Raw genomic sequence first — 19,559 nt, forward strand, 5'->3', positions numbered from 1 at the left:
ATGGAGTCTAATGTACACTCATAGATTTACAATCCTCAACATTTGCACTGAGATGCATACAAAAGATCCCAACCCAGATGTATTCAGTGCTAAAATATACATGGACTATTTCAGTACAACTGGTAAAAAGGTTGGCCTATATACAGCCTGGACATTGCTGCTCTAGTGTGTCCCTATATCAAAACTAAAGGTATAGTTCCAGAGCAACGGCATCTATGTAGGTAAACGGCACAGGACACACGGCAAAAACCTTTGACACCATTTCACTAAGAAAGCTTTTGTGGTTTTATTAAAAAATGCTTAAGCCACTATGGCTCAGCAGGACTATTTCAATAGAATTTGTCTCATGATTTAAAATAAGTATTTTGTAAGGACTGCATCAAGTTCCCAAAAATGTCCATAAAAAGTTGCTTCTTGTTGACTGTTCTGAGGCGCCTCTCACAACAGTCCCTTCATTGCCTCCACTTTCCAGTATAAGCAAGAAGCATGACTAATGGTTCCAGTTCATGACTCAGCCTCCAAGCGTAGCTGCTTGATGACAGGTCTTTTTCGCCAGCGCGGCGGTTGCGCCCTCCCTTCACAAATGATAGGTTTACCTCAGTACAAACAGTTTGCAATTTTTATTTTTGTAGCAACCCAGGGAGCAAAGATTTATCTCTCAGGATTGTAATTTGCACAGAAACAGGCGGTCGCTTTCCCTACACCAGATTCTCATGCAGGCTTGTTGCTCCCATGCCTGCTAAATGCCTCAGTTTCTTGAGGAATCAAAGCGGGGGATAAATCCAGCTGTGTAAACAACCTTTGACATGCATTTCAAACCTCAACACATCATTTCATCTTTTTGTTTTTGTAACCGTCATCCATCATTAATATGATCAAGGTCAATCTGTGGTAGTTCAGACCTTAGCTGTTTTGTCACTCGGACGCTCCAAACTCGGTCGTTTGTGTGTGAAACCCAACAATAAATATGAATGAATAAATACCAAATGAGGGCCTAGTGTGTGTCTGAATGACATCAACATCAGGCCTTTGGGCCAAGTACTGTCCACCTCCACGTTTTGGTTTATCAGTACTATTTTACCACTTTCACTCATGAACAACAAATTAAATCAGCAAAAATTATGTATTACTATCTTAGCTATTTACATCCCCAGCAAGCAAAAAGTCTCAAAGTTCAAGGGGCTTCATGATGCACAGCTTGCTGGCTTGAGGAAGCGAAATTCTCCATCAGGGCCCAAAAAAAACCACCACATTTTAATCTACACTGATCAATTCTTGCCTTTCTCCTCGAAAAATCCGCACACACTCAGAGATACAGGAAGGACAGAGATTCTACAGGATCATTGAAAAGCAACTCCCTATTTCAAAAATATGTAAAAAATATAATTTTGTTCTTCAAATCTCATTCACTTGTTGACGGCTATAAGGTTAATTTTAACCTTTACTGAGCCAAGACATTTTACATGGACACTTGACGGCACCAAACAGTCATAAAAAGTTTGATTAACAGATTTGCTCATTCAGTGTAAATTTTCTGTACTTTCTGCTGTCTAGTGGAAGAGCAATAATTGTTAATTCTGGTCACTATGTCACTGGCATAGACCTGTTTTCTACAATTAATGTGTTTAAGAAAGCTAAATTAATAATAATTATCTATAAAATGTTTAACCCTATGTAGGTCAATCATTGAAATGCCAGGTCTTTATGAGGATAAAATTTTTTAATTGAGTGCTGCCAGCCCCCCCGTCAAAATGAATTTGTAGTGTATCAACATCACTGGCAGGCAATGAGTTAAAATAAATTTATACGCTAAATATTTAAGAATAAAGACAAAGGTTTTCTTTTGAGCATTAGCACTGCACTTGTTTTAAAGAAAAAAATGGAAATCCACTTAAAGATTGAGTTAAAAGGCATTACACTTAAAAGTTAATCCTAAATATTTGGGGGGGGGGTGTTTTTAAACAAATAAGAATCTTTTGTAGTTTAAGTTGATTACAACTGAACTACAATTGGTTCATACACTGGTGGATAAAAAAAAAATTAATTTAAAAAATGTAATTGAATTTAGTCTAGCTTTTGCATATTACTAAAGCAAGGGTGTCAAACACATTTTTGTCATGTGCCGCATCGTATTTATAGTTCAGAGGGCCCTTATGACTGCGAAAACGTAAATGTATGCTCACCTCACATCATTACGTACAGTATACGTACGGGACAAACTCAACGATAGCTGTTTTTAAATCAGAAACAATTGAAAGACTGGTAACAAAAAGTTAAGATTTATAGAAGTTTAAGGGTTACAATCTTAAACTTTTATATCAGAGCAAGAAATATGAAGTTGTTGCACATGATTTGCTTCCGTGGGCCACATAAAATGAGTGTGGCCCGGATCTGGACCCTGAGCCTCGACTTTGACATCTGTGTACTAGAGTGAGATTTTCGCACCACACTTTTGAAAGCCATTGTTCTAATGTAAAATATGTCTTGACTCAATTAAGGTTGTTGAACACAAGCAAAAAAAAGAGAAATATCATTAGATTGAGTACAGACAAACAATGAAAATGAAAAAAAAAATATACATATATATATTGACAAGTACTCTGAAATAGGGAGTGCCTTTTAACCCTCTTAAATGCAGACTGCGTGGTGTGGGGGTTTCAATGTTCCATGTTCAATGTTGTTTTCGTTGTTTATGGGAATGTAGGCTTTGTGTAGCTAGTCAATGAACTTGTGTGTGTCTCCGTAGAGCCAGAGCTGCGGGGGCATGGCCGCCTCGTTGAGGTGATTGCATTCGTCGCTGCACTTGCACGACTGAATGAACATCACGGATCTGGTGAAGCGTTCGCCGTCGGGGCAGGCAAAAGTGACGCTGGCGGTGCGTGTGCGACGGGGTGAGCAGCAGCGGCCGTCTCTGCATACACCACAGTAGTTAGGCCTGTACAGGCGAGTGCTCCTGCAGCCGGCGTAGGACAGGCGGTGGGGTTCGGGGGCTTTGTGGGTACGGGAGCACTTCCTTCCTTTCTGTAGTGGAAGAAAGTGAGGAACACAAAGAGATTCATCATAAAAAGTGAATTTGCTTTGTCAGAAATAATTCTAAGCATGTTCTATCAGCTGGTCTCCATCCACCTCAGTTTCATGTCACGTTCCCAAAAACACGCATATTAAAGAATACATTAGTACTGTGCTTAGATATTGGGGAAAAAGGTAATGTACTTAAACGGAAAGCCAACACGGTATACATGAACTTTATGTGGTACACAATTTTTAGACCCCTAATGTTCAAGCCCCAAAAGAAAAAAGGAGCAGCTTAGGTGAGCAGCCATTTTATGACATCTGTTATACCCACACACATACATACCTGATTGACTCGAGCACAGGTGCATGTGATAATGAATATTAATGACGCCACGAGGAAGTGAGGGCAATCTTAAATACTCAGATTTGATTAACCAAAATCTACCAGCATCGAGAAAATATCTGCCCCCATGCCAGGCGGCCACTTCCTGGCAATACTGGCTTTTCTTTACCTTTTTCTCCAATGTTACCATAACGAAGATGAAATTCTGTTTTTTTTCAGGGAGGCACATGATGAAATTCTTGGCTTTCCTTTTAAATTCAGTCAATCTTTTGCCCACTAGAGAGCCCACGTAACACTTTTGAGAACGGTATATGCCCTGGGATTGACTGGCAACCAGTTAAGACTAAACTTCACTCACTCGTGTGTAGTTGTAAAAGTATTGAAGTATCGATACTGAAATGTATTGGGATATGATATTTGGTTGCAAGAGTGTCGAGACTCAGGTCACTATAAAATTTGTTGACATCGGGTCAATTTGATTTTGCCTACTTTGATTGAAATGGAGGATATTTTTTGCATTTTCTTTGTTAAATTATTGGTTGCTGTAGACAGCCCTAGATGTCCAATCCACTTGAATGGGAGGGTTGGCAGCGAATGGTCCAGTGTTCATTCGTTGCTACCCTCCCATTACAAAGGGATTGGACCTCTACTACTAATAAACTCATTTAAAGAGTTTTAGTATAGCTTTTAAGAGCTACACTGCTGGCCAAAAGTATTGGCACCACTGCAATTCCAGCACATAATGCGCAATTTCTCCCAGATAATGACTGCAATTACAAATGCTTTGGTAGTAATAGCTTCATTTATTTTGCTTGCAATGAAAAACACAAAAGAGAATGCGGGGGAAAAAAGAAATCATTATCATTTAACACAAAACTACAAAAATGGGCCGAACAAAGGTATTGGCACCCTTTTAAAAATCATGAGTTGCTTTGTGTAATTAACAACACTTGTTACTTACCTGTGGCACATAAAAGGTGGTGGCAATAACTAAATCACTCTTGCAGCCAGTTAAAATAGATTAAAGTTGACTCAACCTCTGTCCTGTGTCCTTGTGTGTACCACATTGAGCATGGGGAAAAGAAAGACCAAAGAACTGTCTGAGGACTTGAGAAGCAAAATTGTGAGGAAGCATGGGCAATCTCAAGGCTACAAGTCCATCTCCAAAGACCTGATTGTTCCTGTGTCTACCGTGTGCAGTGTCATCAGTAAGTGTAACTATACCCAGGAAGACCCCACTTCTGACCCAGAGACATACAAAAGCCTGGCTGGAGTTTGCTGAAACCTACCTGACAAAGCCAAAAACGTTTTGGAAGATTGTTCTCTGGTCAGACAAAAGTAGAGCGTTTTGGGAAAAGGCATCAACATAAGAGTTTACAGGGGAAAAAACGAGGACTTTCAAAGAAAAGGTCCCTACAGTCAAACACGGAGGTTCCCTGATGTTTTGGGGTTGCTTTGCTACCTTTTGAACTGGACTGCTTCACTGTGTGCGTGGCATTATGAAGTCTGAAGATTACCAACAAATTTTGCAATATAATGTAGGGCTCAGTGTGAGAAAGCTGGGTCTCCCTCAGAGGTCATGGGTCTTCCAGCAGGACAATGACTCAAAACACACTTCAAAAAGCACTAGAAAGTCGTTTGAGAGAAAGCACTGGAGACTTCTAAAGTGGCCAGCAATGAGTCCAGACCTGAATCCCATAGAACACCTGTGGAGAGATCTGAAAATGGCAGTTTGGAGAAGGAGCCCTTCAAATCTCAGGTGCAGTTTACATGGCGACTCTGCGACACAAAGACGCAATGACTGAGTTGCGGACTCGCCTCGCGTGCATATGGTGCTGGCGAAGACGGAAGGCGAAAACGAAAAATTCTGAATCCTGCCTCCAAAGTGAAAGAATCCGATTGCGGGGGGTTGAGGGGGGCTTCCTCAGCATGCATATCAAAGGCTCCTGCCGCGCGAGAGCGCGCTGTTAAAGTCAGCGCTCGTACACGTCACATTGGGCATGCGCAGCGCTGCTACTAAACATTAAAAACAGCAAATATGGCGGAATGTCAGCTTTAATGTACTGTTTTAATAATATTTTTAAATTAAATATGTTGAACGTTTCAATTTTTGTGCCTTTTTGAACAAAAGAAAAATGACATCGCTTCAAATGGGCGGGCATATTTTTTTCCAGGCTGAGGGTGCTTGGTGGGGTCAAAGTGCATCATTCTCTGTCGCCCGGTAAATCTGTACTGCCCCCTAGGGCTTGGCATGAATACTACATCGTTTTCATGTGGAATTGCGACATTGTTCATATGGAGACGCAAATGAAAATGCAAATTTGAAATTGTTCGTATTCTCAGAGAGTCACCATGTAAACGGCCCCTCAGAGACCTGGAGCAGTTGGCCAAAGAAGAATGGTCTAAAATTCCAAAAGAGCATTGTAAGAAACTCATCGACGGATACCGGAAGTGGTTGTTCGCAATTATTTTGTCGAAAGGTTGTGCTACCAAATACTGAGGGTTCCAATACTTTTGCCCGGCCCATTTTGGATTTTTTTTTTTCATTGCACAGAATTGCAGGGGTGCCAATACTTTTGGCCAGCAGTGTACATGACTGGATATCCCAAAAAATAACGTTCAATTTTGTTTGTTTTATTTCACAGTATTGTAAATTTTACCGAGTTTTTTTGGGGAATATCGATATCGAGTTAAAAATTTTAGTACCATGACAACAGTATCCAAGAAATGTATTTTTTTTTCTACTATTTAATTTACTCTTAACAACTCACTTGACAACAATAAATTAACAGAGCTCTACTGGTTAGATTGATGGCACTCCTACATTTTACGTCACTTAAAGACAACATTAATCAACATTTCCATCAACAGAATTCACGTATAATTGATCAATATATCAATTCCTAAATTTTGAAAATAGGACTTCAAGCATGGATGTTTCACCATGGGAGACGTTAACATTTAAAAAAGTTAGATAATACAGCATGCCTCCACACCACCTACTGGATGAGTGTTAAAGTAAATAGATGGCAGAAAACAGCATTCCTGAGACAGCTTAGTGATATCGTGTTACCGTTTTCACGGCATTAGCAGTGTGAAACAAGTCATTATCCAAACGCACAGACTTGAAAGCAAAGTTAATACTCTAAAGTCGAGGGGCAGAGAAAACAAAAAAGGTCAGAACACCACATGGGTTAAGAGCATGTCAACAATAAGTAACAAATGACATTGATGCACATTTTAACGCCTACGACAGCTATGCAAATATTACGTGAAACAGGTGCGTAACCAGCCATCAGCCTCCTGAGTGGCTCTGCGTAGGCAGAACATTTGTTGGGGGATGTTGTGTATTAAATGTGAGGGAACAACAGAGTTGGTGACTCAAGTGCTTTTGAAATCACACAGTGAAGAGAAGCTGAGTGGAACTCCAATCACAAACCCCCACAAATAATAATACTGTTATGAAGTGTTGTGACAGTTCCAAAATACAATATTTTTCTATTAGATGCATTTAATTGGACTTTATACCATAGATTTACATTTTCAAAAGGAAAAAAAGTAGTGCACCAATATAACTCTGGTTTTAAATGTTCTTTTTTCCATTACATCTCTGGTGAATGATTTTTTAAAATTCTGTTTTGTTCATATAATATTGCTTCTTTATTTAAAGTAGAAAACAGAATGTTGTTCAATCTAGTAGACTAGAAGCACTCAAATAAATTTCAAAAGTATGTGGTGTAAAAATTCACTCAAGGGCAACTTAAGCCCAAAATGTTCGGGTTTTACAAATTGCTCTAATGTTACCCCTGCACTATTCACAGCTCCTAAGGGGGTATTGCATGGCAATGTTGGATCAGTAGCATGAGATCAGCACATTTCACATGAATTTCAAATTCTTGTTGAATTTATTCTTAGCATAGTGAGCTTGTCGTTAAGAATGCCTTTCTCATTTTTTGAAATTCTGGATATGAATCTCAACTCTTGTCTTCTTATTTGGAGTTTTCATAAATTCCCAATGCTTAATTCAACTTCCTTTCACATTGCAGGAGTATCAACATTATGTTCAATTTTGAGACAAAAATGGCCTTAAGTGTAAAAGTGAGTGTCATTTGTTAGTGCGTTTTTTTGGGCTGTCGCGCCTAAAATCGACCCCGATGAAGACTATTGAAGATGAATGCATTTATTCATTTTCACAAATTGGAAGTACAGGATTCTGTTGGACTCTGTTGGACAAAACACAGTCTTTCACAGAAGATGGGGTTCAATGAGGCAAGTTTAACATTACCGGGGTATATAGAAGTCATCTTAAAATTATAGATTAGCTTTTTTTCCCCCCCCCACAAACACACATACTTGCCTTAATTGGAATTGAATTGGTTATTCTGCCAAAAGTCCGTTAACCTGCACTTCAATCTAAGTCATACTATATAGGTAATTCAGATTAGAATCAGTCTGTGCATATGTCCGGCTTTATTCGGAGACTGTGACTCACACAGTTGTTGGGTGAATGTTGTATGTTAGCCAGAGGAAGAATGAATAAGACATGGCTTCAAAATCATGAGCGGATTTTAAGAGGGGGGCAGGGGGTCCAGGTCTCTGGTGGCCGAAAAGTGTCATTGAATGTAATTGACTTTCCTATGTATATAAAAGTTGTAAAGCAATAATACCAGGGGTGAAAGTGCCGAGAATTTCTTGCCGGAACTCCCCGACATGAAGGTCGCTACGGAGCCAGAAATTGTATTTTTTTTTTTTTCTTTCTTTCTTTTTTTTTTTTCTGGGGGGGGAACTACTGAAATGCAAAGAAAACTGTTTTAGCACAGTTATTTGTAGAACACATACAAAAACTGATTTTCATTCAAATTTGTATTTTTTCAATGATTTGCAAAATAAAAGTTAACAAAAAAAAGCTATGACCCCAACCTTCATCTCCTAATTTTTATTTTCCCTTATTTCCTCACATACTCAATGCCAAATCTCAATTTTAATTACTAAAGAACATAGGATGTATATTAAAACTGAAGTAAATGTAAACATTTACTTTTTTTTTTTAAATAATGATAAAGATATAAGTAACGTACATTCAGAAAAATAAGTACAAATGACTTATACTATGCAGAGTGAAATGAAATATAGTTTGAAAATTGACTTTTTTAAATCATAAGGAAATGAATAAGTAGCCTAAAATAAATGGACAAATATAAGTCCAAAGGGCACGTTGACAGCTAAGATGTTCTGAACCTCCCCATCAGAGCAAATAAAACAAAATATGATAAATAAGCCTCCTCAACTCTTTCGTTGCTCTTAAAGATTTGATCCATTTTATGTTGCATTGCTCTTTTTTTGTCGCATCAATTCAACTTTTTTTTTTTTTGCTGTTCCAGAAAACATGCACATTTGAACCAATCAGAACTAACTATCTCTGCTGATCACATGTCAGTATGTCAGCCAATTGAACGGATAAATGAGTACAGCCATTTTGCTTTGCTGCGTGCATTTTCACATTGAAGTGACTCATCATCATCAGACTCGGATAACTACAGGAGCTGGGGAAACCTTCATGCCGTCCGTGGAATAAAATAGATTATAAATATTGGTGGAAACGGATTACGCTACACAAGCACTTTATTATGCTTGTTGTTAACACTTGTGTATGTAAATCTGATGTTGGTAGATTGTTTTCTTCTTGGCATGTGTGGCAGCTTAGCATTTTTTTTTTTTTTTTTTTTACATAGCGTTTTGACAGTTGCCGTCATATTTTCGGAATCAAAGCACAGTGTACCGGAACAGCATTCCAGCCCTGAATCTTATACCGGAACTGCGTTCTGGCCCTGAATCTTATACCGGAACTGCGTTCATGACCGTTCTGGCCCACTTTCACCCCTGAATAATACTGCAACAAAAATGAATGAAATGAACAAAAAAATTATACTTTTCTAATGGGTCAAAATTATTTTTCGAACAGATCATGTGACTAGCAACTTAGACGGTCATTTGCTTTGCATATAATTTTCAAAAAAAAAAAAAGGGGGGGGGTGAGGGCAATTTTTTGTTCAAATAATTTTTTTCTTTGATTGAATTTTTTTTTTTTTTTTTTTTTTTTTTGGGGGGGGGGGATTGAATGATTTAGACACAAAAGTCCTACCCATAATATAGCCCAAACACAAAAAGGATTGCTTGATTGAATAATAAAGACAAAAATGTCCTAGCCAAAATTTGGCCCAAACACAAATCAACATTACTTCAATCAAAAAAGTTGCTTCAAAAAAAAATTTTTTTTTTAAATCAATCAAAGAAAAAAAGCTTTCACATGCATTTAAAAATTTTTTATTTTGCGTTAGAAATTTATTTCTGCATTCGAACACTTTTTTTTTTTTTTTTTTTTTTTTGCTGTCTTTGAATAATAAAGACACAAATCTACCTCCATATGGCTCCGCCCAGGGGACACAATTTTTGACTGGGGTAGCTACATTGGCACGACACCAGCGAGCGGGCGTACCATACTCAACGGATGACGATCTTGGCGCAAAGATAGCCTAAGCAGCCTCATTTGGAATTCCACTCAAGAATGATGGGAAACAAAAAACGCTCATATTAAACTTATAATTATAAATATTCTTGAGATTTTAATGCTGACACTGCATTTCGGGGTCATCAACATGTTGTAATGTGCCCCCCCTGCCCCAAAAGTCAAACTCCGCCTATGTTCAAAATAGGTTAAAATATGATATTGATAAGAGGATTCAAAGAGTTCTGAATCGGGAAAAAGGATGTGGTTATTATTTGGTAGTTAGATACAATTTTTAAGCATTCTTTTCTCTTTTTTAAAGTTTGGTCTCAGAACAATGTATACTCTATTTATTTACCTATGTCTTGGTATTTTGCTTGTGATTTTTTGTGTGATAGTGTGATTTGATGGGCAAATATGAAAGTAGAGATTTTCCAGAAAGAATGAGGGCTTGTTTTACAATGCCTAATTATTCAGTTGTTGGTATTCACAATTTATCCTTTAAACAAAATCACTTTTAAAATACTGCACACTCCGTATTTCGTTTTAGATGCTCACAACCTACATTAGCATCCCTCTTTACTATTTCCAAGGCTCCAGTGTATTAATACTAACCAAACTGGGATTGGCAAATTCCAGATGATGTTTGACATTTAAAAGTGTCCTCATATCCTTTCTGATTAATGTTGGCTTTCTGAGGCAACCTTGAATATATTGGGTTCAAAGGAAGTGACAAATTCCATCATTCATCACATCCCACATGGGACGTTGGCCACACAGCAACAGAACTGTGAATAGATGGAACAGACCAGCATGCCTCTCTGCTACCCAGCAGCAGGGCCTTGTACACACACTATGATATTAATACTGATCGAATCCCTTGAGGGTGACCCTTTCCTGAATGGACTCAGAGCATTATAGATAGAACTAGCATTCTAGTTTGTACTTCAGCCCTTCTTGAGAATGTTCCTCACCTTGGCTGGCATAGACACAGAGCTGCAGGGCCGTATGTTGCACAGTCGGGTCTCCTTGACCAGTTTACAGCGAGCGTTGTCATTGGTAACGCGAGAGGAAATGCCCATCCCACAGCTGCGAGAACATTGTGACCAAGAAGTAGTCTGGACCATGCACTGATCTCCCAACTGCCTCCACGCTGTACGAAGGAACAAAAGCAAGCGTGAAGAACCAATGCGAAATCGGTCAGAAAGTTAGAGGATAAAATCAGTGAACGTTAAATTAGAGGTTGAAATGGCAAAGGGGGATTGAGGGGAAAAGGAGAGGCAAATAGAGATGGAAAGCACACTGGGCTCATTCAGTGAAAAGGCAACACTAACACATAGAGAGGGTGATTACAGAGAGGGAAGGCTGGGTGACAGAGGTATGTGCTGTATGAGACCTGTGTGTATGTGTGAGAGAGAGCACCTCTGGTGTGCAGGGAGCTAGTGGAAAACAAGCCACATGTAAATGCTGACACATACACGCAGCGAAAGGCTGACAGTGGAGCTGTTTGTGCGTTACAGGGTCAAAATGGCTAAAACACGGTGCTTTACTGCTCACAGGAAACAGACGGACGCACAACTCCGACTTACCCGCCAGGTGCTTGTGGCCACGAGGCTTGTCCCATTTGCGCCCCACCTCCACAAGCTCGTTTCCCAGAGTGTCCATCTCATTTTTGGGTTTGTAGGGGTACAGCTTCTGGTAAGGTTTCGTGTACGGCTTCATGTAAGGGTAAACGGGGTAGGGAAGGAAGGGGTACGGCGGGTAACTCGGAGGTTGAGGTCGATGGTGCACGGGTGGCATGATGGTCGTTCCCTTGTGGCAGTCGATGCTGAGGCAGCACTGGCCTGGCACCTTCACCAGTTGCGGAGCCGGACAGGAAGGTGAAGCCAAGGGCACGTGGCTAGGGCAAAGAGGCACGCAACCCACTGCCCCGTCTATGCAGGTACACTGGTGTTTGCAGCCGGCTCGAAAATTCTCGCCGTTTTGGTAGATTCGCCCGTTGTATTCACAGGAGCGGCCCTCTGCCTTTGCTAAAAGAAGGAAAGACGAGTGGATTAGCAGGGTTTCCCCCCAGAGCTTTATAAACCTGGCAGTTGCCAGGCTTTTCTTGCGCCTTTGCACCTGCCTCAAACTGTGCTACAAAAGAAAGTATTAAAAACATTCAGATTTTCATTGCATATGAAGATACGTTTGAAAGCGAATTGGCAACATCTTACAGTCATTATGTGAACAAACCTGTCCTAGCTCTCAGCCATTGCACTGAAAATTGCATTTTTGTTTGTTCGTTTAAACTGTATTTGCCTTTTTGTACGACTTAGTTGTAATCTCATTTTGAGTCAACGTAACATTTGTAGTATTTTTTCTAAAAACAAAATCGACTTTATAAATTTATTTAAGTTTTTCATTTGCAGAATTTTTTTTTTAAAAAAGCAGCGTTTTTGTTGTTGTTTGCCAAAAAGGGAATGTAGCAACTAGCATTTAGATAGAATTATTCCACAAGAAATTGTTTCTTTGAGAAGTTTTACTTTGTATTTGGAGGCTGACAGCACAAATAGGGGAGAGATAAAGATACTTAGGATAGATTTTCTGCACTTCATTTATGCTATTTTTTTTTCAAACCCTGTATAGGGAAAATGACTATTTTTGAAAAAATAAAGAGAAACTTGAAATAAATATAATATATATATATATATTTTTTTTTTTTTAATTGATAATAGTTTTATATAATTTCTAATTAATAAATATAATTATAAATTAATAACATGTTTTAAAATTGAGAAAAAATAAATACCCTCTAGTTACCTAAATAATAAGACTATTTAAAAAAAAAAAAAAATCCCCGCATAGTATTTAACTCATTGTTTGCTATTGACAAGGGTAGAAGTCTTATTGATTTGAACTGGGAGGAATGGCTCATATTTCGTGCCTTTGACAGCACAAGCTGTCCAATTTGTTTTGACAGGGAGGGGTGACTGAACATTGGATGGATTGGACGTCTAGCACAATCCATGGTAGCCAATGTTTTCAATGAGTGACTTATAAAGGGTTAAACTTATTTTGAGCTTGATAGTTCTGGGGGAAACCCTTGGACCAGTAATGGGCACCTTTAATGAGTGCACTTAAAAAGGACAGACACACTATCTCCTAATTTGTGAACCAAATTCTATTCTTAGCCCAGAAAAGATTTTAGACTTGTTTACAAATCCGTTCCCCTTGTGGGACTCCCCCATACAACACCCTGGACACCCCCCCTTTATATAGAAACACCCGCAAATAAACACACATAAAAATACCACTGTGTGTGCGTGCGTGTTTGTGTGTTTCATGGGGTTGTTTGTGTACACACTGAACTACTTATATAAATCCCGGACTTGGACGGTTTTCCGTGTGCAGCTCATGAAGGTGCTCTGTTTTTCAAAGGTGGCTCTGGCTTCAAACCTCAAGCTCCTATCAAAGAGAAACTGCAGCCGTTTGGCTTAACAGCAAGATTCTCCTCCCTGAAGATACACATTCCCTTACACAACCCTCAAGCAGGGTTCCTGCAGAACCTTGAAAAGTCTTAAAAGGAAGTCAATCCCTTATTTTAAAAATAAGGCCTTAATTTGCATTAAGATATCTTCGATCCGATCGAAAAAAATGTTAGTTTGAAATCACAAAACCATTTTATTTACAGTGTATCACAAAGTGAGTACACCCTCCGCATTTCTGCAGATATTTAAGTACAGTATATCTTTTCATGGGACAACACTAACAAAATAACACTTTGACACAATGAAAAGTAGTCTGTGTGCAGCTTATATAATAATTTATTTTCCCCTCGAAATAACTCAGAATATAGCCATTAATATCTAAACCCCTGGCAACAAAAGTGAGTAGACGGCATGGGAACTACATACATCCCTTAATGTCCAAATGGAGCACTACTTGTCATTTTCCCTCAAAAATGTCACGTGACTCATACAGGAGTGCTGTCAGCATTGCTGCAGAGATTAAAGAGGTGGGGGGTCAGCCTGTTAGTGCTCAGACCACACGCTGCACTCTACATCTAATTTGTGTGCATGGCTGTCACCCCAGGAGGAAGCCTCTTCTGAAGACGGTGCACAAGGAAGGCCGCAAACAGTTTGCTGAAGACAAAGCACATGGATTACTGGAACCATGTCCTATGGTCTGATGAGACGGGCGGGCTTTCTTGTGTACTGTCTTCAGAAGAGGCTTCCTCCTGGGGTGACAGCACTGCACACCAATTTGATATAGAGTGCGGCGTATGGTCTCAGCACTAACAGGCTCACCTCTTCAATCTCTGCAGCAATGCTGACAGCTCTCCTGTAACGAGTCACATGACATTTTGTAGGGAAAATGACAAGCAGTACTCAATTTGGACATTTAGGGATGTACATAGTTTCTAAGGGGTGTACTCACTTTTGTTGCCAGGGGTTTAGATATTAATGGCTATATTTTGAGGGGAAAATAAATGAACTCTTTTATATAAGCTGCACTCACACTACTTTTCATTGTGTCAAACTGTCATTTTGTCAGTGTTGTCCGATGAAAAAATATACTTAAATATCTGCAGAAATTCGAGGAAGTGTTCTCACTTTTATGATACACTGTATGTTTCAAACATAATTTGGCGATTTACTATCATGGCAACATCAGTAAAACTTGTTAACGGAAATAACAAAAGTGAAAAATTCAGTGCAACTTTATAGAGTCGCTTTCGGCAACAAAATGCAACATCCAGATTCCTCATTGCATAAATGAACACTTATCCATTGTGGCCATCTAGTTGTTTAAACAAACACAGTTGATCATGTTAAGTGCAATTACTTTTAAAACCATTTCTATGATTTTTGGGAGCGGTATGCCGCCAATCTAGTTGATTTTCACGAGATTTCACGCAACCGTAACTAAACTATGGTGCTGTGAAAACAATGAAGTCTTGACTTTGAAAATCTCTAAAGGAACTATTTTGTGTAAGAATAAAACAGATAAGATTAAGAGTTGTCACTTCCTGTTTCTGTGCAACGTTGAAGTGGATCCACATTTAGCAACGACTGGACCGCACTACTCGATGTCCCGTAGTGTTATTTTTTTCCTGTTCAATTTTGGTTTGTGGTTGAGTCCGTCTTAAAGTGGCAGTAAAGTTTTATTTTTTACAGTATTTTTTTTAGAACCTTGGTTTTCCGCAACAATTTACATTGAAAGTGCCCAGAATGTCATATTTCAAGCTACTTTAGCTGGTAATTTTGGCGTTCTTCTGCAGATGTGTGTGGTTTTTCATTAATATGCAGCTGGCTGGATCTAATTCAAATACTCTTTGCTTTGATCGGCTGTCAGTGGGATCCTCGTGATAATGCGTATGGTGACTTTGACACATCGCAGAGACATGGACTACAATCGTTCTTAAATGATATTAACTTTGCGCTTTCACAATTATATAAAAATAAAATATTCACTCAATTGACAGTCTTGTTTCAGTGGGGTTACGACTCCAAAGGCGCACTTCACTTTCGCTGTGACTCGTTCTAAAGTGCTGAGTTATATCACTTTAATATTTATACTTAAAAAACATTCATTCATTGATGGCAACACACTTACACGGTGTGTAATGACTGGAAAGAAATGGTCAGGGACCAGGTGAGGAGTTCGACTTTTGTTGGCGCACAAATCACGAAAGTGCCTTTCAGCTAGACTGAGAAAAGCATCATTGGTGTGATGGTCGTGGGAAAAAGGTGACAAACAGGAACTGGTCGTGCGACAAAATTATTGCACTAAACCGCAGCAAATGCACATCTACATTTAAATACTGTGTTATTTATACAGGCTTGCCTGCCTACCTTGGTGCTACGTTTTTTGACCGATTTCAAAACCAACCTTCTCCAGAATTATTTAACTTGCGAATGTGTTTGCAATAAAATAAAATAAAAAACTACACGGACAACCTACTTCAACCAAGACACTTTTCCATTCTGACCTATCTTATGAAACTCTTTAAAATATTTGAAGATGACGTTAGTGCCTCTTTATATTTAAATTTCAAACGCCTTTAAAAAGTCTTGAATTTAACTTGGCTTGAGCTGTAGTAACCCTGTGAAGTAAGAGCCAGTCTTTGCCCAATCGAAACCCAAAACAGCTCTCTGCAGTGGCCGTCCCACCACTTCTTACCCCTGCAGATGCCGTGGGTACGGCCGACATCATTGCCGTAGTTGCACTCTAGGCCTTTATGGTGGTCACAGGGCTGTCCTTCGTGGCAGTCCTGGTTCAGCTGCGCCGCACACACTTTACAGCAGCCGCATCCATCTGGCACAGAGCTGACTCCTGGGGGGCAGGATGGCGGCGCGGCCGGACACTCGCACACCACCGGACACTCTGCAGTCACCTATGTAACAGAAAGAGATGTACAAGTTCTCAAAACTATATGCTGTACTTTCCATGCAATGGAGAGCTACATTAGAAACTCGCAGGACAATAGTCAGACTCAAGTTACGCACATCACAGAAATTCCTCTAAGTTTGCGGGGCTGAGCATTGCCTGAATACCCAGCTCTGTCTCGATCCCCACGGGGATATCTGTAACAAACCGTCACCTTCTACTGGGATTTTGCTGGCTTAGAATGGATGAAAGCGATGCTCTCTAACCCCATCACTACCTCCCCTACATCTTTTGTTCCATACCGTCTCCCTCCCTCTCACACACACACACTCAAATAACTTGCGACAACTACAGGCGTCTTTTGAAAGTGATTGTTCTCTGATTGTGGCAAACAACCACAGATAGAATCCCCTTTGCGGACTGATGGGTTTCTCAGCTTTTTCTGGTGTTATGTAACTTCTATGCTTGTAGAGGTACTTAAGAGGCTTCTCTGCATTGATAAAAATGTCAATACTGTGTGTGGTTTGTTTATATATGTATGGGGCTGGGCATTACGGCCTTAAAATAAAATATTTTTGGGGGAGTTTTTTTACATACCTTTTTCCTCCCACCTACTTTTTAAAGGGGACAGTATGAACAAAGGATAGAGATAGCTCAGGAAAAACCCTTCCCATGTCACTCATTAAACTCATTGGCATTTTGACGGTGCTAGACGTCAAATCTGTATTAACTGGGGGTGGCGAATTAACATTCATTCATTTGTCCCTCCGAGTCCAAATGAATTGAACGTGTAGCGCAGTCAATGGCACTGAAGTATGAGCACATACAGCTAGAGATGCATCCCGATCGATCGAGTCCGATCACGTCATTTTCAAAGTATCGGAATCGGCAAAAAAATATCTGACATGCCTTTTTTCAATATATATACAGTATATTTTTTAAATTAAATCGTTTTCTAATTGTATTTAACGTTACAGACAAAATGTCTTACACTCATCCAGAGTCTTTAGTTTTGGCTTAAACTAGGGCTATCAAATTTATCGCGTTAATGGCGGTAATAACTTTTAAATATTTAACGCAATTAATGCATGCGCTGCACTACCCACTCATGCATTGTCGCGTTCAATCTATAATGGCACCGTTTTTCGTATACATAGAATTTAAAAGGCAACGTTAAATGAGTAGAGAGAATTTTGGCAGCCTTTGAAGCTTTTTTTTTTTAATTGGCTAAAGCCTTACAATCCCTCTCTCAATAATTGGAAATATCGTGGGAAGCAATGTGGGGAAGAAAGATAGTAGTTGATCATTTTCTTAACACCCTATTTTAGTTTGTTTGTGTGTTGTTTGCCTGGTCCAATGGGGTTAAACTGTTTTTAAATTACAAAAAATAGTCACTTGGCATGTAAATGGTCAACGTTGAACAAAAATAAAGTGCAACGCTTCTGTCTTAAAAATCTTTTTTTTTCTCACCCTATTTGTGCTGTGAGCCCCCAAATACAAAGTAATATCTTCACAGAAACGAACTGCATTAAAAAAATATCCGCAATAAAAAAAAAAAACAACCTGAAATTAATTCATAACATTATTTTACTGCCGAAAGCATAATACCTACATGCATGTATACTGCCTGTTCCATTATTTACCTCATGCACTACCATTGACAGCGATAGATGTCAAATCTATTTTAACTGGGGAGGCTGGCGCTAAATGATCATGTTTCAAGTGCCTCTGACTTCAGTTAGTTAGTTCGTCAGTCACGGACATTGTCTTTAAACTTTTACAGTGATTGTTAAACACTACAGTTGTATCGGCCAATAAAAGCATTTTAAAATGATACCGGATAATATCGACATCGGTTTTTCATTATCGGTTTTGGGCCAATATGCATGTGGCCTTCAAAGTGAATTAAGAAGGCTTCTGCCTTTGTATAAGGGTTGGTCATAGCTTACCACACCAGGTATACTTATTCACTATTAGATGTCTCCAAACTGAGAAGACCATTTGCATTTGTGGCGCAAAAATTAAATGAACAACAAATGACTGAAAAATCATGAATTTGGTATGTCCACCCCTGCATCTATCGGTTTAATATCGGTATCAGATTTTTGGAGTTGAACAATATCAAGGTATCAATTATCGGTTAAAAAGTCATTATCGGGCAATTCTATTAATCACAGATCACTGCTAGCCCCTCCCAGTCCGAATGGATTGGACATCTATTGTCTTCAAAGGGGACCAATTAGTTGATTTTTAGAATAATATTAAATCCAATAGAACAGTTGGATTCTTTCCCCCTTTTTTCAGTGTTGAAATAGTTCATTTTTAGAGCAAGTCTCATTATTTCATCTATCACCATCAATGGCAGTCAGTGAGTTAAACTGTGTGCACTTGTTCTACAATAAAGGACAAAATGAATATGAATGAATTATAGCATTTTCATCTCAAACAATAGCCTCTTACACAAATGAATTGGAATTCATGCAGCGATAGAATATTCACATTTCCATTATAATATATGTATGACATAGAACAAACAATTATTTTAAAAAAAAAAATAGCAACAACCCAGTTTCTTCAAATGAAAGTCTCGTCAACAAAAATGTTCTTTTTGGTTTTGTGGATTTTTTTTATGGCAGTTCTTAATTATATCTTGTATGTAGTATCAAATATTGATTACTAGAATAATTTGTTTTGTAGCAAATAAACCCCATTAGATGACAAAAAAGTGACAATAAACATATTGTTGCCATTTTTTTAATGAAGCTTTTTTCCAAATGATAATACAATTAGGTAATGCACAAACAATTATTCAAGCTGCTTACTGTATATCCATTGTGTCTGCACTCCCAGTGCAAAGAAAGTCAATTAGACAAAAAATAAAGCTCCCATACTCACCAAAGTGACTGTCACCGCTTGCATGACAGCAAGTACAAGCAGTCTCCCCATGCTGTCAGCTGATTCACATAGACGACAAGAAGCGTGACTTGTTGGAGAAGAATTAATCCTCTTCCGCTCCACCAACAATAGAGTTTGTGCACAAAAGATTACATCCAATTCACTTAAAGTTCACGAAACGTCCTCCATCACTTGTTTAATGTCATCGATCAAAGTTTAGGGGTTGTTTTTATATGAGCGCGGTGCTTTTTATAGCAGCCGCGCCCACTGCTGCTTTGCTAAACCAATGACCATGAAGGCGCGCACCAACTGGGGTTGAGACTGAAAGGGGGTGTGGTCACACATGAATGCGGTCATTCATAAAAATCTGAATTACTACATTCCAAAGACGACCCGGCCTTTGGCTGTTTATTTATTTATGATCAAGTG

General features: G+C 39.0%; 1 protein-coding gene across 1 annotated transcript; it reads right to left on the reverse strand.

Annotated features, from left to right (window-relative positions):
* Positions 1-1,432: 1,432 nt before the first annotated feature.
* Positions 1,433-19,339, reverse strand: si:ch211-106h11.3 (CCN family member 1). The gene is made up of 5 exons (XM_057817823.1): positions 19,131-19,339; positions 16,029-16,242; positions 11,453-11,893; positions 10,838-11,016; positions 1,433-3,021 (listed from the first exon to the last, which is right to left on the reverse strand). Exons 1-5 carry the CDS (start codon positions 19,179-19,181, stop codon positions 2,716-2,718), a joined length of 1,191 nt encoding a protein of 396 aa, XP_057673806.1. The 5' UTR covers positions 19,182-19,339; the 3' UTR covers positions 1,433-2,715.
* Between the last annotated feature and the right edge of the window lie 220 nt (positions 19,340-19,559).

The sequence above is a fragment of the Corythoichthys intestinalis genome, chromosome 16 (assembly GCF_030265065.1).
Source record: "Corythoichthys intestinalis isolate RoL2023-P3 chromosome 16, ASM3026506v1, whole genome shotgun sequence".
NCBI classification, from domain to species: Eukaryota; Metazoa; Chordata; class Actinopteri; order Syngnathiformes; family Syngnathidae; genus Corythoichthys; species Corythoichthys intestinalis.